Source organism: Henckelia pumila, chromosome 2 (genome assembly GCF_033568475.1).
Source record: "Henckelia pumila isolate YLH828 chromosome 2, ASM3356847v2, whole genome shotgun sequence".
NCBI classification, from domain to species: Eukaryota; Viridiplantae; Streptophyta; class Magnoliopsida; order Lamiales; family Gesneriaceae; genus Henckelia; species Henckelia pumila.
In genome coordinates, this window is record NC_133121.1 from 104,658,076 (window position 1) to 104,682,548 (window position 24,473).

The following is a 24,473-nucleotide window of genomic DNA, read 5'->3' on the forward strand; positions in this document are numbered from 1 at the left end:
ATTTTAACACATAAGTTTAATTAATATTAAAGAATCGATATGACAAATCATTGAACCATTAGATTGTAAATCGTAGTTATAATTGGATCGGTCTTTTGGATAATACCTAAATGGTAGTATCGAATTAACAAAAAAAGGGAAAAAATGTCACAATTTTTTTCTTCTTACGCTGCTATTCAACATCTTTCCCGTAAGAAAAATATGTTGTAACATCAAGTTTTATTGTATGAATTATATTAATTTTCTTTGTTGGTTACTACATCATTTATTTTAGTGAGTGCCACCAAATGCAGTCAGAAGATAGTTTCAAGGAATTTTTTTTTTCTTTCTTTTCTTTTCTTTTTTTTTTTTAAAAAAATTTTCTTTTCATTTGATTGAAAAATTATGTATAGCGAGCGTAGAAAAATTTCGAGATTAGAGACGGGAAAGCGCGTTCTGGTGCGATTTTTTTTTTTAAGAATTTTTTTTAAACATAGAAATCTATTTTTTGGTGTCCAAAACTTTCTTGACTTACTAATAGAAGTTCACTGAAAGCGATTATGTTTGGACCACCCTACTCGCCATAATTCAAAGTCGCTTTTTCTCGTGATGACTCTCTATAGTCTAAATTGAGAAAATAATTTTTTTAAAGCTACATGTATAAATGTGATTATAAATTACATTTATAATTACAAAATTATCCTAAATACAACTTTTGAAAGATTTGTTTCTAAATAAAGTGTAGAAATAATTTTGTAATTTAAATTACATTTTGTAATCTAATTTGTAATCCTCATATAGCATTTTCCTTATTTGAAAAAGATACATGCATTTGTTTTTTTTATGATAATGGTGTCAAGGTAATCATATTGCATCATTCTTTAAACTCATTTTAATCAACATGACAAGCTTGTATACGTTATAGCAAAGTTTGTAAGTATTTTCCAAAAAAGAAAAAAAATAAAAATGTTACTCTCAAAATAAAAGCAATCATTCGTAACTTTATCTGATATATAAATTTCCAAACATACAATTCATATATTTTTATCATTCCCTTAAAATTCTCATTTAACTCTTAATAAATCAAAAATCTAATACATTAATATTAGAGTCACCAAAAATTACCTTTTCTTCCAATGATTAGACTAAGAAGAAAAGGTCATTGTCAATATTTCTAGAGTAAGTTTTTCGTGAGACGCATCTTTCAGACACATCTTCTTATCCATATACAATAAATGTTCATACTTTAGTATTAAAAAAACTAATATTTTTTTAGGAATGACTCAAATAGAAGACGTCACAAAATTGAACCGTTATATTCACCAAAAATAATTATATTTTTAAGAGAATTCTATTTTAGATCTTCTCAAAGGCTTTTTTTTTTAAAAAAAATAGCCTTATTCGTCAAATTTTTCACAATATAGTCTTATTTAATATAATAATCCTAAAATACGCTCTTGAGATGGACTAGGACTTAAATTCCTTAGTTATATGTTTGTGTTTATTTGTTAATATTTTTTTTCGAGACTTATTAAGATTTGTTTTTTCATATTTAGAAATTATATATTTAAAATTTTTAATAATATAATTCTGAAATACAAGTTTTTATGGATAATAAATTTTGTAACATAGTCTAGACTCTAGCATATAGGTAGTTTCGACATTTTTTTAATTCATAATTTTTTCATTTATATTCTATATTTTTTTAACAGTTACAAAAAATTTAAGTTTATGTGAAGTTCATATGTATTTTCAATTAGCTGATTTTATTAAAATTTCATTTTATTTTTGAAGTCTAATATGTTTAATTCAATGGTGGTACAAAATCATATTTTTCTTTTCCATATTTCATATTATTCCTATCGTTATTTCAATTTTAAATTTTTATTAACAATTCACCAATTAATTTAGATGCTTAAAAATATAAAATTGAGTATTATTAATTTGGTTTGAATGATGTAATTTTTAGTATTCTCGTCTTCATCGATATTTTAATTTTATTCTTTTATTAAATATTATTATTATTATTTATATTCTATTTTCTTTGAACAAAAAAGTTTCAAATAACGGTATTTATCTTCTATTTATAAAATTAATAAAATGAATTTTTTAAACTCGCACTATTTATCAAAATAAGAATTGTTCTTTAATTAATTAATTAATTTTCTTTAAAATGATCGTTTATCTTTTATTTTACTATTAATTTTGGTAAAAAAAATTTATTTATTATATGTTTAGTTGTTTCTTAACTTTTATATATTGACTCACATATTTTAATAATGAACTTGTACTTCTATGATTGTCTTCAAGAAGATGTCTAAGTTGGTGGAGTAGATAAAGTTTATTTGGCTAACGTAGTTTGCAAGCTATTGCGTTAGTCCAGCGTTTATCCAGTGCGCTCGAAAGGTAACGGTTGCGGATTCTCATGTCATAAAAATAATAATAAATAAATAAATATGTTTTTTTTTGTGTTTATGTAAAAAGAGTTTAAAAGAAGGCTAGTATATAAAAAAAATATTTTAAATGTCAATCTTGGAATTAAAGGCTTTTTTTAAGAATAAACTTACCAAAATTGATTACCCATTTTGGAAAATCCCTCTATTTTTAATCTTGATTTTCACAGTTCATTCGTCGAAATTTTTGTGATATTCTTCATTTTTACCCTCTCCACTCGCAAATCGAACGATATCAAATAATATCACCTTGCTTTCCATCCGAGTTCCAAACAATGCGCTTCAAAACAGCCATTTTTGCGACGATTCTCTTACTTTTTTGCATTTTTGCGGCGATTCTCTTACCTTCTTGGATATCCAATTCTACAGCCCAGCAAAATCCCACTTCACAATGCTCTTCATCATCTTGTGGGAGCGTCAGCATAAGCTTCCCTTTCAGATTAAAGGGTGATCCCGAATCATGTGGATACCCCAATCCCAGTTTTGAGCTGGGTTGCCAGAATAATCATACCATATTCAGTGTGAATTCAAAAATATTTTACGTTCAAGACATCAACTACTCTAATTTCTCGGTGAGGCTAGTTGATCCTGGCCTGTATGGGGATAATTTATCCTCATGTCCGGATTTTTCCATTGATGATGATGATGATTTTCCCTCAATCATATTCGACGACTTCTTATATTGGAACATTCCTGTAGCTTTTATCTATTGTTTGGCTCCTATAAGATCTTTGAAGTACGTGAAAGCTCCTCTCTGTGGCAACGGGAGTGACATTTTCTTGAATTCTTCAGATGTTTATAGTTATGTTATGATTGGGCCCGTTGGGGATGGGGTTCTTGCATCAGACTTAGAGGAGTCTTGTGGAGTTAATATGATAACTCATGCCTCATTTAAAGGGGCGGGGATTGATGGTTATTCCTTAAATAGTATTTATGGTGGCTTGGCATATGGGTTTGAGTTTTCTTGGTCTAGTGTTGTTTGTGATAAGTGTATGAAAGGCCAAGAAAGTTGCAGCTTTGAAGGAAATACTACTCGTTGCACACCCTACTGCAGTGAGGGTGTGATACTCTCAGCACTTGGTTTTGGATCATGTGGTAGAATCTTTTTAACTTTGATCTTGAATTTATTTTTTTAAATTTATTGCTCTGGACTTTGTTTTATCCGTGCATTGGTGTGGCATATTGCTTTAGTTATAATTTTATCCAAGAATTTAAAGACTCTCCAACCTAGATCACACTAATTTTTCGGGTTTGGCTAGTTGGGATCTGATAGCAAGATTTCCTTGGTGTGATTCTGAACTAATCCAAGATGACATAGGATAAGATGAAACTATGGGGATTTTCATGCTTTATCATAAGAAAGTGTAATTGATAACAGAAATAAGTCAGTGGTGACTAATTGAGTTACATTGGTAATTAGAGATTTCGCCATGATTTGTTATCTATTATGTGATTGAAATTACTTAACTTCCATTAAAAAAACAAAAAAACGAAACAGAACTGAACTGAATTTCTAAGTTCTAGCGTTGTTTAATGTTTTATTACTTAATGGTCAAAGTTCTCGCGGGTTATGGATTGAGATTTACACTAATTTGCTGCTGCTTGTTTTCCTTGAAAATGCAGGTCAATTTGATTACTGGACAGGTGAGTATTTAGTTTGCCCACTCTCCACTGTTTGTTTTAAAAGTCTTTCCCTTGAACATTTAATTTTTTGTTTCTGTGCTCTTATTTCTTGATTTGTTCTTTTTGACAGCTACAAATTTGTTAGTTTCACTCGTACTCGTGACAGTAGGTAAGATTTTATTCATGTTATTTAATTTCAAGATTCAGGCGTTGAAAGTAGATAAATCAGGGACACTGTGTTCTTGATACATTCTTGACTCTTTGCTACTCATGATTATGCATGCAGTTCCATATTTTTTCCTGAGATTTGTGCTAGGATTCCTATTTTTAATGAAACTAGTGGTGCATGAATGGAGAAGAAGGCATTTATCAGCGGATGAATCCATTGAAGACTTTTTAAGAGATCAAAACAACGCAACTACCATAAAGTATGCTTACTCTGAGATCAAGAAAATGACCAACAATTTCACACACAGACTCGGGGAAGGAGGTTATGGAACAGTGTACAAAGGAAAGCTTCGAAGCGGCCCTTATGTTGCAGTGAAGATGATGGCACAATCCATGGCTAGTGAGCAAGAATTCATCAGTGAAGTCCGCACAATCGGGCGCATCCACCATGTAAACATAGTGCAACTCATTGGTTTTTGCATAGAAGGAACAAAATGCGGCTTAGTGTATGACTTTCTGCCAAATGGCTCGCTTGACAGATACATTTTTAACCAAGAAATGGGAGAATCTCTCTTGCTGGAATATGGAAAAATGTTCGACATTGCCCTTGGGGTGGCTCGTGGGATTGAGTATTTACACCAGGGGTGCGAAATGCAGATCCTGCATTTCGACATCAAACCATACAACATTCTTCTCGATGAGAATTTCAACCCAAAAATCTCGGATTTCGGGCTTGCAAAGCTGCACCCGATTGGTGCGGATAGCGTGATAAACCTAACAGCAGCAAGAGGGACCATAGGTTACATGGCTCCCGAGATGTTCTACAAGAATATTGGAGGAGTATCATACAAGGCTGATGTTTATAGTTTTGGGATGTTGATGATGGAAATGGCCGGTCGGAGGAAGAATTTGAATCCATTTGCTGAAGACATGAGCCAAATATACTTCCCTTCATGGATATACGACCAAATTCACGCAGGAAAGGAGATGGAGATTAAAGATGTAACAGAAGAACAAAGGAGGATGGTGAAGAAGATTATGTTGGTGGCACTGTGGTGCATCCAGATGAAGCCCTGTGATCGCCCCTCGATGAATAAAGTAGTCGAGATGCTCGAGAATGATGCTGAACTAAAGATGCCACCAAGGCCTTTCATGGCTGTGCAAAAGGATCAAGAATGTCTGTGAAGGAGAGTACCTTAATCAGTTTTGCTTCTCAGCAGCAATGCAGGTGTGCTCGAATAGAGAGTATGAAACCAATGGCTGGTTCCAACCCACTATAAAACAAATAAGCCTGCCCCGAGAAGGGGACGAAAATCACGTACCCAGAATAGCTGCAGCAGCATCAACGGACCCAACTCTCTTGCCTTTTTAGTTCTGGTATCACGTATCTTCTTAATTATGGAGAGTCCTCTTCTTTAGCTCCCAATGTAAAAGATCAACTCGCGAGAGATAAACACCATATATTCATTTCACCCCCAAAGAATCCTTCTTAGAACGAAGATCCCGAGGTACATACACCACCATGCAACAAGGCCTTACTCCACACTCTCAAATCCCGCAAACATGTGCCACTCGAATCTTTTGATAAACACAAACTTTGCCTAGATATTTTACGATGCTTGCTATTCCAAAAAAATAAACCTCAACAAATATCATAAAGTTCATCTAACATTATTGGTAAACGCTTACAAGATTCTATTTTCTTGCATGAATCATCACAAAATGATATTTCTATTTTCTTTTTGTATGTAATTAGGTTATCAAGCATGCATCATTTACCAAGGGGCATGGGGGAAGTGAGAACTTAAATATTTGTCTATATATTGTACAAAATTAACAGTATAAACTACCGTTTTCAAGCCTAAAACATGGCACAAACACAACCAGAACCTGTCCAACGTGAAACAACAAATAGAAGGAAAAGTTGAGTTTCACAGCCCAATGAACTACTTTCATGTACTACTGAAAGAAAAATGTGCATACACCAGACCCCCATCATCACTCGTTTGTTCACACCGGATGGATTTGCTATTGATGATGATAAGGGGGCATTGGGGACTTTGGCGAACCATTCTGGCCATGAGGTGAAATCATTCCATGGCTCCACGCTGGAGAACTTGTAGCAGGGGAATAAGGATAATTATGCATTTGCATATGCATGGATTGAGGCATCATTGGGTTCCAACCAGCTGAATGTGGAGGCACCGCATGAACTGGTGCTGAAGCATACTGTGGTCCACTGTAAACATTAGAGCTTTGGCCTCCTGCAGGGTGGTATGGTTGCTGTCCCAAGATAGAATGTTGAGCGTTCAAGACGGGAGTACTGGGGGTGGTGTAGTCCCTGCTCCTGTCATTGTTGACCTGAAAACAAGTTATAAGCTCATGCATAAGAAACACCACGGGTGCAATTTTTTAAAACAAAAACAATACCGGCAGCTTATGTTATCAATGAGGAAAACTTCAAGTCTTCTCTTACCTTTATGCTGAGATCAACGTGTCGGGAATAGGAGAGATGGAGCTTGCAAAATCCTCCATCATATATGCAGTGTCCTTCCAGGGCTTCCTTTGCAACAACAGCTGTCTGAACATCTGCAAGCCAACTGGTTAATGCTCCATGGTCACCCAAAATACATCTTTTCAACTAAAAGATGCACAATTATTTACATTGGACAAAACTTCAATGGATTTGAACCAAAGAAATATATGCCTTCTCAATTTTTCCTCAAAACTAGCCGACTTTTTTAGGTTCACACGTCCCTAATCCCAAAGCAGGATACGGAATTCCACAGCATTTTATGCTGTAAACATAGGGGATATGCCAGCTAACAGAAATCTAATGTTTCTGCCTTATTGTGAACACATTATTTCGTTCACATTTACATCGATTATGCACACATGGCCAGGTAATGACGCCAAAATCCATAAATTCATCCATGTTATAGCTTAGAGATCATTCTGCCTCTCGTCTATGTGATTCTCTTTTTTTTTTTTTTTTAAGGAAGTGATTCTCATTTTGGAATTAATATTTTGTCTCTTCTCAAAAAATTTCGAGTGAAGGGAGATAAAAAGAAATGGTGATGTCAGCTAAGAAAACTTATCTTACCAGGATACTGTACCAAAGCCTGAAGACCACCATTTTTATCAAACATGGCTATCTTAAGGACGGGCCCGAAAGCAGAGAAGACCTGTCCATGGAATGCGAGTTACAGAAGAAAAGGGTCAACTGAACGCAGCCAAAAAAAAAAAAGTGTCTAAAAGCTACTCAAGTATAAAGCTGCTTACCTGGTGCATAACATCCAAGGTGACTGCATACTGCATGTTTTCAATTGAGGCGAGAAGAACATTGCTCTCTGGCTCCAGTTTTTTTCCATCAATTCCTATACTCTGCAAGAAGTAGAGCTTTATGCTATCAGAGTATGATAGCAAGAGTGATTTACAAGGAAAAGAGTGTCACTGGTACACAGAATGCTGAACTACAATTGCAAGTAAAACAATTTAAAATTTTGAGAGGTAAATTTAGGTTATCAAGATACTTGCACAAGTAAATTGGATTGCTTTGCATTTCGTCATGTGGATGAAGACATAGTTTGAATGTTTGCATAATGAACCAAGAAAAGAAATGAAAAACCAAAGATTGAACTAATTCAACACGAACTCTACCATCTCTACTTTTCATCTTAAAATTTACCTGACCGCTCGCATCAATGGCTGAAGGAGCAATGGGGAGTAGAGGATTAGTATAGTCCCTATATGGTTGGCATAAGACACAACAATTAATTGAAGTGTTCACAAAAATCAAAAGAAACCCACAAGGCAAAATTTTCAAGCTCGACTTGACAAAGTAGAAAAGTCCAAAATCATGAATTCCGATCTATATGAAACAACTGAAAAACTCACAGCCAGTTATTACCTACTACGATGACTCTGGAATTTTACACTCAAATCAGTATGAGCAGAATATGTAATCCGAAGGGAACATGGTCCCAGCTCTGGTATCAAATACCTGGCACACAACACAGAGAGAAGCAGCAAGAAAGGTGCATTAATATCTAGAAGAAATGTATCAACCACAAATTGTGACTAGAAATAGATGCATCATAAATCTTCAATTCAAGAACCTCGAGAATCATTGACACAAATTATTTACCAATATGGCGTAAAAAAAAACACACACACACAATACGGCATAAGGATATAGTTTAATCAGGACACTTAGCATATTAACCATTTGCTCGTCCGGGAGTACAGCAATAAGTCGAATATGGTACAAACCACGTTTTATGTTCAATTGTGCATCTACGTAGACCAACCAATCAGATCCATTCCCCTAGCACGACTAAAAATTATATCGCAAATCCCTAGTTACAACTGAACCTGTCCAGCATACAACAGGCACTGCCTATTAGGCGTGAGTAGGGAAGTTCGACCAGAACAGTTCCCATAACTTTAGCAGAGACTTGAATAACAAAATAAAAGAGAGGTAAGGCCGGGTAAGTAGCATGCATGTACCCCATTAGTAGATTCTTAATAAAGCTGCTGACTGATGTCCAGCCCCAACATATGAGCACCACATCTACACATATAAGATCCATAACAGATGGGTTACATCCGAATCCAAATGATAAAACCCATTTCACCTTGGAATGCTTCTTCCATCAAGGGAGTCCTTAGCAGAAGAGGCAGTCTCTGAATCAGAAAATTGCACCAAAGCCTGATAATGGAAGAATATATATGTATGTCAGAGATGCCAGTATTTTTGGTTGATGATTTATCAATCCTAACAAAATATTCACCAAAAATACACACCTGAAAACCAGCAGTCTTCTCAAATGTGGTTATCTTGTGCACAAATCCAAATGCTGAAAACACCTGAGATCAGATTATTTATTAATAATGTTTGCAATTTTTTTGCTTAACAGACAGAAACCTATATCAACTATGATCATTATAATCGACAAACCAAATATAAACATTAGATGCGGGAAAGTGGCTGTTTTCGAACTATTAGAGATACAGTACTAAATACACGGTGAAAGTCCTGATACGATGATGACGGTTAAAAATACAAGAAGGGAAGAAAACATTCTGGTGTCAAGAGAGAATCTGACTGACTAATGCAAAATTTTCAAAATTTTTACGAACCAAAAAGGAAAAAAAAACAAAACAAAAACAAAAACAAAAACTCTGACATCAGTTAACTTCTTTCGCTATATTCCAATAAAGTCGTCAAGTTTCAAATTAGATAACGAATATTCCTTTTGTACCCATGTTGCTTCCCCAAAATTGGACGATTTCAGAAATTATACCATCTGCATAATGTAAATACGGCATTTTAACTAATTAAAAAATGCACACGTATTTATAAAGGATCCAGTTTGTACAATGGAAATCGAGAAATTCAAATTTGTAGATACTGTGCTACTAAAAGAAATAAGAATCACGTAAAGAAAGATCTAGGAAAAGGAACCCCAAAAATAAAAAGGAAGTAAAGTCATTCAAGGCTCTAAGAAGCTAGGGGGGGTGAAGAGGAGAAAAGAAGAGAGAGCCAGTGTTAAGCAAAGGAGGAAGAAGACAAACACACATTCCCTATTTCTCCCGATGCAATAAGCTGCCATTGAAGATTTATCCTTGACACGTGCCTGCTGATTGATTCACATTTTTGTCAAATAAAGTCTTAAAAAAGTGACATACTACAATCTCCGCACACAAAATTATAGAGAGCATCCTACTTCGTCAACTTATCATGGCTCTGAGCTTGCGAGAGATATGCATAAGTTCTTACCAAGTGCATGACATCAATGCTAACGAGACGCGCATCAGTCCCCTCAATTGTCACCAAGAGAACATTTCCAGCAACATCTGCTGCAGTTTTATTGTTCACTATTTCTTGCCTGTTGGAATACTGTAAGTAAACAGTTTTCCCTCGTACCTGAGCGGGCTCTGATGAGGATGCATAGTAAGACATCATACCAATAGCTTGATTTGGTTCCGCCTACAGAATAAAAAGGACACCAACTAATCACTAACCACAAAAGGTCACATAAAATTACAATCAAACACTACAATATACACTTACAAACTCAATAAAAGCTTGGTTTCGATTGGCCCCCACATTACACTTTGTATTGACAACATTACCAAAAGGTTTGCCGAATTCAACCAGTTCCTCTTCAGTACATTCCCAAGGTAAGTTTCGTAAATGGAGGACCTTGGATGGGGGTTGGGTGTAGCGGAACTGCGGCTGGCTGGAATTAGATGTCATTCCACACCACAAACACAACTGCAAAACCATAAATTGAATTACATCAATACCCAGAAATATATATTTAAAAAAAGAGGAAAAGATAAAGTGGATTGTCGCTAATTCGCAGAAATACACTAAAACTCAAACTTCAGCCGAGAAAATCATTCATCAATGGACTATTATATTAGCAAGACCACCCTCAATTAGTCGATTTCTTAGTCAGAACTATTTCCCGGAAATTTTTTTTAAATAAAAAATAAAGAAAAAAAACGTCGAACAAGCTGGCTTTTTCAATTGAATCACGCACACGTAACAGATAATCAGAAAAACCAATGTTTCTGAAGCAATTAATCGTCGTGTTTCTTTCCCCGATTATAGTTCAAAACAACAAATACAAAGAATTCATGTTCGCAGTGGTAAATGAAAATAAATACCGACCGAAGCGAACAGCGCAGATGTTGAAATGGGATTGCAGAGGAATTTAGGAGAAATTGAGAAGATTCTGTTCCGCCAAACAGATATCAGGCTCCTCTTTTATTCGACCCGTACAAACCTTTTTATCAAATGGGCTGGGTAGGCTGGCCCGTTTGGCCCAGACCATTTAAGCAACAACAGCTTCATTACAAAGTTGGGCCTGGACCAAGGATGGGCTGGCCATTCATATGGGCCTGATGTTGGTGGCACTGTTGCTTACGCTTTTACTATTTTATTAAGTATAGGCATATTAGAATAACTAACTTGGTGTCATGGTCTATTTTTTAATATACCTAAAATACCCTTCTTTTTTATTTTTTTTGTTTTCTCCATGTTTTTTACTCACTATCCCCAATAACTCTCTTTGTCAATTCCATTTCTTTTTTTTTCTAATTAACCTAACATATTAAGCATCTAAATTCATATACATTATAGTTATTATTTTACACACGCAAATGGGTGTGCACAGTTGCTAGTCATTCACTAATTGTGCATGTTTTTTTTAGTGTTTCAGTTTTAAATGCTCTAAACTTGTATTTTTAGGCTATGTTTGGCATGCTGATAAAAGAGTGATTAATTAACAATCAGGCATCAACACATGTTTTGTAGGATTTTTGACTCTATGTCCCCATTTTTTGTATGGACAAAGAGTCAAAAATTGGGAGAGATGATTGAGTTTAGTGACGGTATGTGATGAAATTGTATATTTTTTAAGATAGTAGATATGTTTTTAAAATATTATATCATATCATATGACCAAGGACAAAAAAATCCTTGGTTTTTCAATAAGCTAAAAGAGCGCAAAAAAAAATGAAAACAAAAAAAAGGTAGAAAAATTAATTATTCTTCTATAACGCAAATAGAATATTATCTGTTTTCGTTTTTATTTCCAAATGCTGGATCTAATAAGTAAATTCTCATAAAACTGTAGTTATATTGACACCAACCAGGTTTGTATGTCTCTCATGTTTAACTATTATACAAAATATATATTGAAGAAATTACAAAATAAATGTAATATTTTATATACCATTTATTACCAAGTTTTTATAACTTCATGTAATTCTTTCCAATTTCCATACGTAGACACTCACGAATAGTCAACTAGCTAGCGTGTTCGGTTAAAGCTTGTGCGAATATTTAGGAAGTAAACGTTGTCATTAGTCATTACTTCCAAAAATATGTTTATTGTGAATTTTTCCAACACAAAATTTTGTATGAAAGTGCAATGTAAATATTATATTACAAAACAATTCGGCGAAAGTGTCGTATAAATTCTATTCTAACTTGAAAATATGTGAAACCAACTTATCAGGAGAGGTGCAAAACACAACATCCATAACTTCAAGTATATGTGAGCAATAAAATATTTCTGATTAAGATATATCTATCACATGTATAGTATATATGTTATATATCGACATATACAAAATGGAATATCGAACATGACGGTGAAATAAATGCCAAAATTCTTCGCCAATTGATGTCGGGAAAAACTCAACAAAATCCCTTCTCATTTAAGGAGCTTGAGTGATAGCTAAAAAGTGAACAAAGTAGGATCGAAAAAATAAATGAGAAGATACATTATTTCTTGACACAAAGGCGTCGCTACCACTAGCACAGCAAAACAGTCTGTTAGCCTATTCTTGATGCCGGCGATTCAGCTCTAACTGTCAGTAGATGTTGATTTTCACAAATAATAGGAAGAAGATTTGTGATAGATAGGTTAAGCAGCAGCATATTGGTTCTGTAGAATGTGTTTAACGACTTCGTAAAATGAAACCACAATCCCTACAGAAGGACCGGCACGGCCAATACGAGGACCAACTCCAGTAAACAATCCCTTTGTCCCTCCATCCCTGTGAAAATTGCAGGTACAATCTCAAAAATCGTTTGGGAAAAAATGCCACATATACCATAACCACCACCTTAAATGTGGTGAGAGAGAGTATTAAGCAATGCTTATTTTGACCATATTTAAAGTTTTTAATGCTATGACAAAATTGCATGAAATAAAAAGGGCCAAGGTGACGTATGGGTTTTTGTTCCGTAGAAAGAATCCCATTAAAGTACGAACATGTTTTCTGCCTATAAATCTCAGAAGCCTTCAACAATTTTGTGCAGCCGACAAACCAGAACCAAGTTTATGGAGAAACCACCAAGTCCAATGAACTAAAATTGTGTTCATGCAATTGACTCCCAGATGAAAAATGCTACTGAAGAACATAATGGATCAATAGGCCAAAAATTGAACAGGCAGTCATTTGTAGACATACCTCCATATCTCCAATAATGTCTGTCTTGTACTCATCTTCAATGCCCTCATGGGATCCTTCTGCAAAATGCAAACATTACATTACTATATTAGCTAGAATACCACTCATTTTCACATATTAATAAATCGTTCACTTGAGTACAAAAACTCCAACATAGTTTAAGATAGCTGAATGTTTGATTCTTTTGCTCGGAAGAAGCACTAAAATGACAAATGTCAATCAACGAAATGTTACAAGTTGCACCAGATGGACAAGTGTACGAATCCATACAGAGTTTGCTATCAGCTCGACTGCTTGACCTTATACGGATCTTTGGCATCACTTTACAGACGAATTCTCTTACCATTCAATTCCCAAATCATTTGCTCCAAATCAGGGTTATTCATCAGTAGATTAATCTTGCAGTTTGGTTGTATGACACAAATAAAGGATTCCAAGATCTCAAAGTATAGCAAACTAAAGCAATTATTGGGGCCATTGCAAAACAAAAAATAAATAGAATTTAGTTAGAAACTGGGCATGCAGCCTGTGCAAGCACTAGTAAACAACTAATTGATGAGAAACAACCTCAATTTGCCTGCGGGTCTTTGCAACATCAAGTGGACATGTAGCAGCAGCAGCAAGGCTCCCAGCAACAAAACCAGCAGAAAAATTTGCCCCAAGGATACTGGCTGCATTAGCTTCATCTCCAACAAGACCTAAAAGCCGCCTTCTTACCTGGAACCACGTTTTCACAAAAAGCACATATATCACACGAGATATTTGCACGATTCCATATAAACAAGGAATACGGAATGAGGTAACACCAGCTCAAGGGTTGGCCAGCAGATGGCAGAGAAAGGAACATCACGAGCAAGCTGAGCACTAAGGCCCGTCCACAAGACACGATAGCTTTGCACTGCATCAGAAAATGCTATGCTATAGGTAAATGATTAAGATATAAAGAGCTACATAAATGACATTCATTCGGAACAGTAACATTCATCAACTGACTGAGCAAAGCTCAAAATTTGCTTAGATCCCTACCACCATGGTAAAAGGATTTGCAGTAGCCAATAGTGGGGAAAGCATATCATTTATTTGAGGCAAAAAAAAAACAACTGCAAGAAAAGGAAAAGAACTCCTGTCCCCACCTGTATCGTGAATAGTTTAGAAAATGGCAAAGTACATGGCCACAGAAGCTAATCATTGTTTCAAGGATTGGAAGGGACGTCAACCAAAATTACAAAGCTCCAGTGGTAAGTGCAGAAGATCAACTTCTAAATAAATAAATAAATCGACTTACAGCTGTTTTTAAAGTTGCTCGTGCTCTTGACTCGTGGAATATCGTCAATTAATGTTTTCAAGACTCCCGGGGGTCTTTTATCGCCATTGACATGCTTAAACGCCTGCACAGAAAGAGTTATCAGTTAAACCTGTACAAGAAAGTGAAGAAGAGAACAAGAAAATCTGTCCACGACGAATATATCAAACACCTGCATTCGTGTTTTGGCAAGCTCAATTGGATAGCAACTCGTGCAAGCTAGTGAACGTGCCATTGAACCAGCCAGTAAAGGTGTGTATGGCTCTAAGATAGGAGCATTCTGTACAGCAAATTCCTCTAACATGTTACGGAAAATGTCGTAGCAAGGCAAGTATATGCCAACCTGTTAGTCAAACATTAAAGTGCCTTACTCAAATGAAAGAAAGGGATTCAATAAAAAAAGCCATGCAGTAACTGATGGTTTTTTCCTATATAAATTTTTGAAGTTGTTAAATTAAAAAAAACTCACAGTGGGCACAGCAAGCGCTAAGCCAGCATTCGTGCCTCTCCAAAGTCTCGAAAATCCTTCCTGTTGAACACATATAGGTAACTACATAAGCCACAACACATTATTTATCTGCAAAAGATAAGCCCTAGAAACATAATAAGTTTGAACATTGCATTCCGAAGATTCAAATTATTATTATCACTAAAACACACAAATGGCATGGAATTCATTTACATCGCCACATATTAAATTGTAGGATGTAGCAACAAAATATAGAGCAGAAATCATCTAATCTTCGTAATAACATCTGTCTAAAGTTCATAAATATTAATAACCTGTTGAATGATTTTATAAAACACATCGAGCGTCCCTTTGTAATGGAAACAATCTGGTGGGCAAATTGCAACCGTACCATGAACCCCAGCGCGCGTGCATGAGGGAGAACACCTTAGATCAGCAAACATCTAGCAAACACATTGCAGTACACCAATCAAATTTCATTTCCAGAGACAAGAAACCAGACGCATTCAACCAGCATAATAAATCAACCATTGTGAAGATACCTAGTGGTTTTCAAAAAATATAAAATTTTCTAAGAACATATGCACCATATTGAGTGTGTATCATGAATATATGATCACTGACCATTGAGAGAAGAAAATCATAGTATCTTCAATATAATAGTCCAATTGAAAACCCTCGAAGATGTAGAGGACACAAGTAATTGAAACCAGAAGTGAGTCTTTTTGGATCACAAACCTGACCAGCGAGCTGGCTTGATTTGAGCCAAGGATTTTCTGAACTCTTGCATGCGCAAAAGTTATTGCTATCACAAGCTCAAAACTAATTTTTTAAAATATTTATGATTTGAGCCAAATTCATGCACCATCATTTAGAGCCAAGCTTAATTTCCATAGTCGAGATCAACTAGTTTGCACCTCTACAAGATAACCTTGAATAAAATTAATACATCAAGTACATTTTTCAAGACAATGTATCACTGTCACCATAGAATTCAACTGAAGGTTTCAACAAAAGCTCAAATTCTGATTTAGAATAACATCGGAATTCGGAAATAAATACAAAACACGTAAAAGGGCAATTTCAAAAAAAATGGTTTACACCAACCCACAGAAATCTAGTTAACATATATTAACCTAGGGTCAACTCCTTCTGAACCATTTAGCAATTGATAGATGCAAAAAGCTCAATTAGTCATGTATTGGCAAAGGCTAGCGAAGAAACTAATGAAAAGGATAAAACAAAAAGGAAACAAAAAAATACACCAACCATGTGGGGTCCAAAAACTGCCATGCGACTTATAACATTACTTAATGGGTTGTAAGGGACTCCAGCAGCCTGAGCCTGCAATCTCGTCTGCAATGTTCAAAACTTATATAATCAGAAAATAATGAAGTTTATAATATAAATCATATTGCTTACAACATATAAAAGTTCCACTAAAAATTTCAAATCAGCAAAAGGAAGATACCATTGCCTACAAATGTAAAGGAACCATGGTCGTAGGCAAACTTTTCTCATGACTATGATAAAAGTTTCATCAGACCCTGAACCAGGCACTGAAATTTGCAAGAAATCTCACCAGCAAGTAATATAAAGAGAATTTAAAATGAAACTGTCCGACAACTGCAACCAACAGTGTTACAAGTACAGGCAGAATATCCAAGAATAACCCTAAATATTTGAGGTGGAAGGCATAAAAAGCACAAGACAAGCATTGTTGAATTGCAGATTAATCAAGACGCAAATCTGACTGTTCAAAGATTAAGCAAAACAAAAGGATACAAATGAAGCATTAGTGTACCTTTGCAACATCAAGGGGGTTAACCAAAATGGCTGATAGAAATGCAGCTCCAGCAGCAGAAAATGCACGCTCGCGCAGACCCAACGGGTCCTCCGATCCGTTTTTACGGTGAGCCTGTAGCTCTGAAGTTCCAGTAACTTCAGTTCCATCCTCAATCACCAACCCTGACTCAGACATCAAGGATACACCATTATCAACTTCCAGAATTCTGGAGGTCTGCTTGCCGGTGCTCATCCTTGAAGTTTTGGGGTGCGGTGATTCTTTTAGCACCCTGTGTGAAAATCACTCCTTTTTCACATTAAATTCTAACCATGAGTAAAATATGGATCAACCTGAAATTCAAAATTCCATGATGTCAAGTCTCCTCAGGTAGGCAATACCATTCAGTTTACACATGAACACAACCTCAATAGTTTGCTTTCGATGTTCAACTATCCAACAGACAACTCACCAAAATAAGAAGAATGCAGATGATTAAAACAATAACGAACAATTTCATTGATAAAAGTAAAGCCAACTAACAAAAAACAAAAAAGGAGAACGAAAATCACATTTAGATGCGCACAAAACCGCACAGAGTTGCACTTCCGATTGATCAATACATCCAAATATAATACAGTAATATGCGCTTTAGTTAGCTGGCTACATTTGGTAGTATAGATATAATTTCATTTATAAACAATAAATGGGACAGGCATAAAAACATTGTTCTGGGTTTTCGCCTCTTCTATATTTCCATTTTCCACTTATGGCTGCAAATCTCAGCGTTTTCTCCTTGTCCGTCTTTCTCCTCCCCCATTCTCCTAGTTTGAACTCACTCGAAGAGTATGGTCGTATCAAGATTCCAAAACAAAACCTAAAAAAAATCGACGACATAATAACAATTACAACATTACAATAACTTCTTTGCAAAACTCTGCCGTCAAAAATACCAGTGAACATCAATCCTCCCGGAAAGAAAAGCGACAGAATCAAACATTATATAGCCTACAATAAGAAAAAAGCGCATACAATCTTAAACTTATTAAACACAAAACGAGAAAAAAAAACGACCAAACTAGCCTTTTTATGATGTCGAGTTTGAATCATTTGCCGTTTGAGTTTTGAAAGTGAAGAGCAAAAAGCACTGATTATTGGTGTCTTGCTAGCTTTCTCATATTATGGTAAATTACAAAATGACAGCTAATTTCTCCGTGTTCTTGGGGAAGAAGCAATCGTCGCCACAGAGGTAATAGAAGTCTCTCGATTTTTAGGGTTCCTTTCGTGGTCCGCTGCCCAAATTAGAATTTAACAAAAAACATTTCTGTTAGGGCGCGCCACTACTTTTGCGTGTGCCACAATCTTCTTTAATTTTATTAATACAGATGAATCATAATTACTGTTGTGAAAAAATAAAAATTTACGGTAAAAAGTAAATATTTTAAAAACTTAAAATATATCAAATTTTACACTTTATAATATTTTTCTCTCAACTCAATTGTATTTTTCATCACAAATTAAGACCTATTTATAGATCCACATTTGAGATTAGTCCAAAAATAAATACATCATCGTCTACATCATCACACACTAATTTTTCACATTTTACAACTCAATATTCAACATTCAACATTCAATATTCAACATAATATTAATAATAATAATATTTTTCAACACTCCCTCTTGTGATGATAATCGTGATATGATGACTGTCTTCATTACGTGTTTTATACTGCCTTGTTAAAAACCTTACTAGAAAAAAGCCAGTGGGATAAAAACCATAGTAAGGGAAAAAGAGTGCAGCCACGTAAACTCCCCCTCATGTTAACATGAGTGATTCTTCACATATTCCGCAGATTGCGCATCCCAATGTTGTATATATGCTTTCTAAATATCGTCGTGGGAAGTGCCTTTGTGAAGAGATCTGATGAGTTCTCACTTGATTGAATATAACAGATATCAATATCTTTATTCTTCTCAAACTCTTGAGTGTAGGCAAAGAACTTTGGGGGTATATGTTTTGTTCTGTCACTTTTGATGTATCCTTCTTTCATTTGAGCAATACATGCAGCATTGTCTTCATACAACGTCACAGGCTTCTTGTCTATTGATAATCCACAAGAAGTTTGGATATGTTGTGTCATTGATTTTAGCCAAACACATTCACGACTTGCTTCATGTAGCGCAATAATCTCAGCGTGATTTGATGAAGTTGTTACGAGTGTTTGTTTCTGTAAACGCCAAGAAATTGCGGTGCCTCCACGAATAAATACATATCCGGTTTGAGAACGTGTCTTATGTGGATCAGATAAATATCCAGCATCGGCATAACCAATGATACTTTGATTGGTGTCTTTTGAGTACAAAAATCTCAAATCTGTCGTTCCTCGTAGATAACGAAATATATGTTTAATTCCGTTCCAATGCCTCTTTGTTAGATATGAACTGAATCTTGCCAATAAATTTACAGCAAAAGATATATCTGGTCTAGTGCAATTTGCAAGATACATAAGGGCACCAATGGCACTTAGATATGGTACTTCTGGACCAAGAATAACTTCATCATCTTCACATGGACGGAATGGATCCTTTTCTATGTTTAATGATCTTACAACCATTGGAGTACTTAATGGATTTGATTTATCCATATTAAAACGTTTAAGGATCTTTTCTGTATAATTTGCCTGGTGAACAAAAATTTCACATTCTTTTTGTTCTATTTGCAAACCCAGACAGTACTTGGTTTTTCCAAGATCCTTCATTTCGAATTCTTCCTTCAAGTACATCATAACCTCTTGAATATCTTTATTCGTTCCAATGATGTTTAAATCATCAACATATACAGCAATAATTACACATCCGGATGTTGTTTTCTTGATGAAAACACAAGGGCATATTGGATCATTTACATATCCCTTTTTCATCAAGTGCTCACTTAGCCGATTATACCACATTCGGCCGGATTGCTTCAACCCATATAATGATCTTTGCAATTTTACAGAATAAAATTCTCTGGGTTTTGAACTTTGTGCCTCAGGCATCTTAAATCCTTCAGGGATCTTCATGTATACATCACTATCAAGTGATCCGTATAAGTAAGCCGTAACAACATCCATCAGACACATTTCCAAATTTTCAGACACTGCCAAACTAATCAAATATCGAAACGTAATTGCATCCATAACAGGAGAATACGTTTCTTTATAATCAATTCCAGGCCTTTGAGAAAAACCTTGTGCAACAAGTCTAGCTTTATATCTTACTATTTCATTTTTCTCATTTCGCTTTCGAATAAAAACCCATTTATATCCAACAGGTTTTACACCTTCAGGTGTGGGGACTATAGGTCCAAAAACATTACGTTTATTTAGCGAATCCAATTCAACCTGGATGACATCTTTCCATTTTGCCCAATCATGACGAGTTTTACATTCACCAAAGGTTTTTGGTTCATGATCCTCGTTTTCATTTATGATGTCACATGCCACATTATTAGAAAATATCTCATCAATATCTTCTATATCTTTTCGGTTCCATATTTTTCCAGTATTAATATAATTGATAGAGATTTCACGATTCTCGTCAGTTTGTGGTTCTGACAGAACATTTTCATCATCAGGTATTTCTTCTGGAACACCATTTTCTATTTTATGATCATCGTGTTTCTCTATGTCTTTTATTTTTCGAGGATTTTTATCCTTGGAACCGACTGGCCTTCCACGCTTCAAGCGTTTTATGACATTATGAGTGTCTTCAATTTGTTTCTTTGGAATTTCAATTCGAGCAGGGGCATTTACAGCATGTATATATGATTTTGTTACCCCTTTTGTGTCTGCAAATGCATCTGGCATTTGATTTGCAATTCTTTGCAAGTGCACAAGTTGCTGTACATCTTTCTCACATTGTTTGGTCCTTGGATCCAAATGTAACAATGATGGTACATACCATGTGATTTCTGTTTCGATGTGTTTCTTTTCTCCCCCTAACATTGGGAAGATTTCTTCATTAAAATGACAATCAGCAAAACGTGCTGTAAACACATCGCCTGTCTGAGGCTCAAGATATCGAATGATTGATGGGCTATCATAACCGATATAAATACCGATTTTTCTTTGAGGACCCATTTTTTATCATTGAGGTGGTGCAATAGGCACATACACCATACATCCAAAAATTCTCAGATGAGAAATATTTGGTTCTTTACCAAATGCAAGCTGCAATGGGGAGAATTTATGATATGCACTTGGTCTGATGCGAATTAATGCCGCAACATGTAAAATTGCATGTCCCCATATAGAAATAGGGAGTTTTGTTCTCATAATCATTGGTCTAGCAATAAGTTGTAGACGTTTAATCAATGATTCAGCTAATCCATTCTGTATATGAACATGAGCAACATGATGTTCAACAGTAATTCCCATTGACATACAATAGTCATTGAAAGTTTGGGAAGTAAATTCTCCAGCATTATCAAATCTTATTTTCTTGATTGTATAATCGGGAAATTGATTCCGCAATTTTATTATTTGAGCCATTAATCTTGCAAATGCCACATTCCAAGTTGACAATAAGCATACATGTGACTATTTGCTAGAGGCATCGATTAATACCATAAAATATCGAAATGGTCCATATGGTGGATGAATTGGCCCACAAATACAACCCTGAATGCGTTCAAGAAATATGGGTGATTCTGTTTGGATTTTAGCTGGCGATGGTCTTATAATAAGTTTTCCAAGAGAACATGCTTTACATTGAAACTTATTATTCTGAAAGAACTTCTCGTCTTTCAATGGATGATCATGCGTATTTTTAATAATTCTTCGCATCATTATTGAACCAGGATGTCCCAATCGATCATGCCAATTGATTAATATCGAAGAACTATTAATCACCATATTTGATTCGATTGGCCTTATATGTGTATAATGCAATCCAGTATGGAGCATTGATAATTTTTCAACCACATATTTCTTTCCTGATTTATATGTGGTAAGACACATATATTTCTGATTTCCATCAGTTATCGTCTCAGTATCATATCCATGAGAATATATGTCATTAAAACTCAACAAATTTCTTTTCGATTGTGGTGAATATAAAGCATCATTTATCAGAAATTTTGTACCATTTGGTAACAAAAATTATGCTTTACCACAACCTTCAATCAAGTCTACAGGACCTGATATTGTTCACCATTGTTTTTGTTGGTTTTATTTCCAAGAAATATCTTTCATCTCGCAGAATAGTGTGCGTTGTACCAATATTCGGTATGCAAATTTCCTTGATATTATTTTCATGTTTGCTCATAGCATTTTCCATACTAAACTTCACAAAAATGCAATAAAGAAAAATTAAGTATAATACAAATGCAAAATATAACATGCTTTATAATACAAGAATGCATAAAAATACAAATTTGTTACAATCTAATCCCACCAATCTTTTAATCAATGTCTTCGAAATCATTCAAAAAATCTGCAGCATTGAAACTAGTTGAACCAATTAAATGGTCACTATTTTCAACAAAATTGGTCTCTTTTCCTTTCCCCTTTGTCGATTCTTTATAGAGCTTACATAGGTGCTCAGGGGTTCGAAAAATATGTGACCAATGTCCTGGAGTGCCACATCTATAACAAACACTCTCAGATCTTTTTGAGTGATTTTCATTTTCACTCGTATTTTCATGCTGCCTTTTTGGTGGGTGGTTCGTGACGTTCTTTTGAGATGAGTTATTGAAATAACTATCTCGATTATTTTCATATCCACGGCCACGACCACGACCGCGATAATTTTTACGTCCACGTCCACGCCCACGCCCACTTCCTCGACCTCGTCCACGACCAAATTCTGGTCTATGTCTTTGATTTTGGTTTTCATTTTTCATTACGACATGTGCTTCAGGAAATGCCATTGATTCAGTGGGTCGGGATTGATGATTTCTTATTAACAATTCGTTGTTCTTTTCCGCCACAAGAAGACATGCAATGAGTTCAGAATATTTCGTAAAACCACGCACTCTATACTGTTGCTGTAGAGTTATATTTGATGCGTGAAAAGTGGAAAACGTTTTCTCAAGCATTTTCATCTCTGTGACTTCAAGTCCACAGAATTTTATTTGCGAGACTATTCGATACATCGCAGAATTATAATCACTGACTTTTTTAAAGTCTTGGATTCTCAACGAATTCCATTCATCACGGGCGGTCGGAAGTATCACTTTCCTTATATGCTCAAATCTTTCTTTCAACCCTTTCCATAAAATCATTGGGTCCTTTTCTGTGAGATACTCACATTTCAACCCTTCATCAAGATGTCGGCGTAAGAAAATCATTGCCTTTGCTTTATCTTGTGAGGTTGATATATTAATTTTTTTGATGGTATCACTTAGACCCAATGACTCAAGATGCATCTCTACATCGAGAGTCCATGTCATATAATTCTTTCCAGTGATATCGAGCGCAACGAATTCAATCTTTGCCAAATTTGACATGGTGGTACTAGAAAAATAACAATGCATTTTATTAGTTAATTTCTATTAGTATGATAATACAAAATAATGGAAGGAAGAAAATTACAAGTGCGTATATAAATAGATAAAAAATATGTGGTGAAAAATCGCCGGTGAGTACAAAGTTCGTGAGCATGATGATCATAGTCGTTATGAAAAATAGCCTTAGAAAGGTCAAAAACTCCATCTTCTTCTTTTTCGAAAAAAATACCGAGGAGAAAATATTTTGAGAGAAAGAGTGAATTTGGTGTGATTGAAAATGAGTTTGAGTGAACATATTTATAGGGCAAAAATTTAGTCGTTTGTGACCGTTGGGGGTAAAGAAAAAAATCGAGTATGTGTTGAATAAAAATTTGTGATAATGATGCAATGCATATAATGATAATCATAATTAAATAATTATGTATATCATATCACATTATTATAAGGCAGTGTCGTAGACAGCCTTTTATATAATGTTGTGAAATTATACCAATATAGTTAGTATAAAGTTAGGTATAGTATATCATATCACATTATTATAAGATCGGTGTCGTAGACAAACTTTTATATAATAACATGAGATTATACAAATATGGTTAGTATATAAATACACAATAATATATATCATATCACGTTATTATAAGGTCAGTGTCATAGACAACCTTTTATATAATAACATGAAATTATATATTAATATAGTTAATATATATACATAATAAATATATATCACGTTATTGTTTAAAAAAATTAGAGGCTTTTATACTTGTCGTATCCCTTACCGGGAGTGTGGGATGTCTTCTTAATATCCTCCCAGGATTTATAACAAGTTTTGATAAAAAAACTTATTTTTTCATAACATGATATTATATACTAATATATACACAATAAAAATATATAAACAGTAAAATAAAAATTCTTACTTGTTGAATATTTTTGACTTCTTCTTGTATTTTGGAGCGTCGAAAAATATAGAGAACCTTCGAGCGATCGTGCTGATAACGTGTTGTGAAAAAGTAAAAATTTACGGTAAAAAGTAAATACTCAAAAAACTTAAAATATATCAAACTCTACACTTTATAATATTTTTCTCTCAACTCAATTGTATTTTTCATCACAAATGAAGACCTATTTATAAATCCACATTTGAGATTAGTCCAAAAATAAATACATCATCATCTACATCATCACACACTAATTTTCCACATTTT

The 24,473-nt window shown here is 34.7% G+C and overlaps 3 protein-coding genes across 16 annotated transcripts; 1 reads left to right on the forward strand and 2 right to left on the reverse strand.

The window, feature by feature from the left end:
* Window positions 1-2,641: 2,641 nt before the first annotated feature.
* Window positions 2,642-5,889, forward strand: LOC140885519 (rust resistance kinase Lr10-like). 2 transcript variants are annotated; one of them, XM_073292499.1, is made up of 4 exons: window positions 2,642-3,527; window positions 4,056-4,076; window positions 4,186-4,224; window positions 4,342-5,889. In XM_073292499.1, the coding sequence occupies exons 1-4, from the start codon at window positions 2,708-2,710 to the stop codon at window positions 5,406-5,408; spliced, it is 1,947 nt and encodes a 648-aa protein (XP_073148600.1). In that variant the 5' UTR covers window positions 2,642-2,707; the 3' UTR covers window positions 5,409-5,889. The 2 variants fall into 2 exon arrangements, with proteins under 2 accessions (XP_073148600.1, XP_073148601.1); XM_073292500.1 differs by lacking the exon at window positions 4,056-4,076.
* A 186-nt stretch (window positions 5,890-6,075) lies between these two features.
* Window positions 6,076-10,970, reverse strand: LOC140885520 (polypyrimidine tract-binding protein homolog 2-like). Of its 10 annotated transcripts, none has more exons than XM_073292501.1 (12): window positions 10,906-10,970; window positions 10,300-10,503; window positions 9,953-10,215; window positions 9,805-9,865; window positions 9,030-9,092; window positions 8,861-8,934; window positions 8,134-8,226; window positions 7,912-7,969; window positions 7,506-7,607; window positions 7,327-7,408; window positions 6,700-6,812; window positions 6,076-6,584 (listed from the first exon to the last, which is right to left on the reverse strand). In XM_073292501.1, the coding sequence occupies exons 2-12, from the start codon at window positions 10,483-10,485 to the stop codon at window positions 6,252-6,254; spliced, it is 1,428 nt and encodes a 475-aa protein (XP_073148602.1). In that variant the 5' UTR covers window positions 10,486-10,503; window positions 10,906-10,970; the 3' UTR covers window positions 6,076-6,251. The 10 variants fall into 10 exon arrangements, with proteins under 10 accessions (XP_073148602.1, XP_073148603.1, XP_073148610.1 ...); XM_073292502.1 differs by lacking the exon at window positions 10,906-10,970 and adding an exon at window positions 10,775-10,892; XM_073292509.1 differs by lacking the exon at window positions 10,906-10,970 and having other exon boundaries at window positions 9,805-9,862; window positions 10,006-10,082; window positions 10,153-10,215; window positions 10,300-10,375.
* A 1,460-nt stretch (window positions 10,971-12,430) lies between these two features.
* LOC140879858 (mitochondrial carrier protein MTM1-like) lies at window positions 12,431-18,093 on the reverse strand. 4 transcript variants are annotated; one of them, XM_073283798.1, is made up of 11 exons: window positions 17,856-18,093; window positions 16,794-17,125; window positions 16,259-16,345; window positions 15,304-15,432; window positions 14,990-15,049; window positions 14,693-14,863; window positions 14,503-14,605; window positions 14,024-14,115; window positions 13,785-13,934; window positions 13,218-13,276; window positions 12,431-12,800 (listed from the first exon to the last, which is right to left on the reverse strand). In XM_073283798.1, the coding sequence occupies exons 2-11, from the start codon at window positions 17,025-17,027 to the stop codon at window positions 12,668-12,670; spliced, it is 1,218 nt and encodes a 405-aa protein (XP_073139899.1). In that variant the 5' UTR covers window positions 17,028-17,125; window positions 17,856-18,093; the 3' UTR covers window positions 12,431-12,667. The 4 variants fall into 4 exon arrangements, with proteins under 4 accessions (XP_073139899.1, XP_073139900.1, XP_073139901.1 ...); XM_073283799.1 differs by having other exon boundaries at window positions 16,794-17,649; XM_073283800.1 differs by lacking the exon at window positions 17,856-18,093 and adding an exon at window positions 17,345-17,839.
* Window positions 18,094-24,473: the final 6,380 nt, after the last annotated feature.

What these genes read in the sequence shown, in the direction of transcription:
- LOC140885519 (XM_073292499.1), top strand. Translation starts at nt 2,708, where the DNA reads ATGCGCTTCAAAACAGCCATTTTTGCGACGATTCTCTTACTTTTTTGC. An exon ending in TCAATTTGATTACTGGACAG is followed by an intron (nt 4,077 to 4,185) that starts GTGAGTATTTAG and finishes TCTTTTTGACAG; the next exon opens with CTACAAATTTGTTAGTTTCA. An exon ending in ACTCGTACTCGTGACAGTAG is followed by an intron (nt 4,225 to 4,341) that starts GTAAGATTTTAT and finishes TTATGCATGCAG; the next exon opens with TTCCATATTTTTTCCTGAGA.
- LOC140885520 (XM_073292501.1), bottom strand. Translation starts at nt 10,485, where the DNA reads ATGACATCTAATTCCAGCCAGCCGCAGTTCCGCTACACCCAACCCCCA. An exon ending in TTCCAGAGTCATCGTAGTAG is followed by an intron (nt 7,970 to 8,133) that starts GTAATAACTGGC and finishes CCAACCATATAG; the next exon opens with GGACTATACTAATCCTCTAC. An exon ending in CCATTGATGCGAGCGGTCAG is followed by an intron (nt 7,608 to 7,911) that starts GTAAATTTTAAG and finishes TACTTCTTGCAG; the next exon opens with AGTATAGGAATTGATGGAAA.
- LOC140879858 (XM_073283798.1), bottom strand. Translation starts at nt 17,027, where the DNA reads ATGAGCACCGGCAAGCAGACCTCCAGAATTCTGGAAGTTGATAATGGT. An exon ending in ACCCCCTTGATGTTGCAAAG is followed by an intron (nt 16,346 to 16,793) that starts GTACACTAATGC and finishes TGAACATTGCAG; the next exon opens with ACGAGATTGCAGGCTCAGGC. An exon ending in TAGCGCTTGCTGTGCCCACT is followed by an intron (nt 14,864 to 14,989) that starts GTGAGTTTTTTT and finishes TTTGACTAACAG; the next exon opens with GTTGGCATATACTTGCCTTG.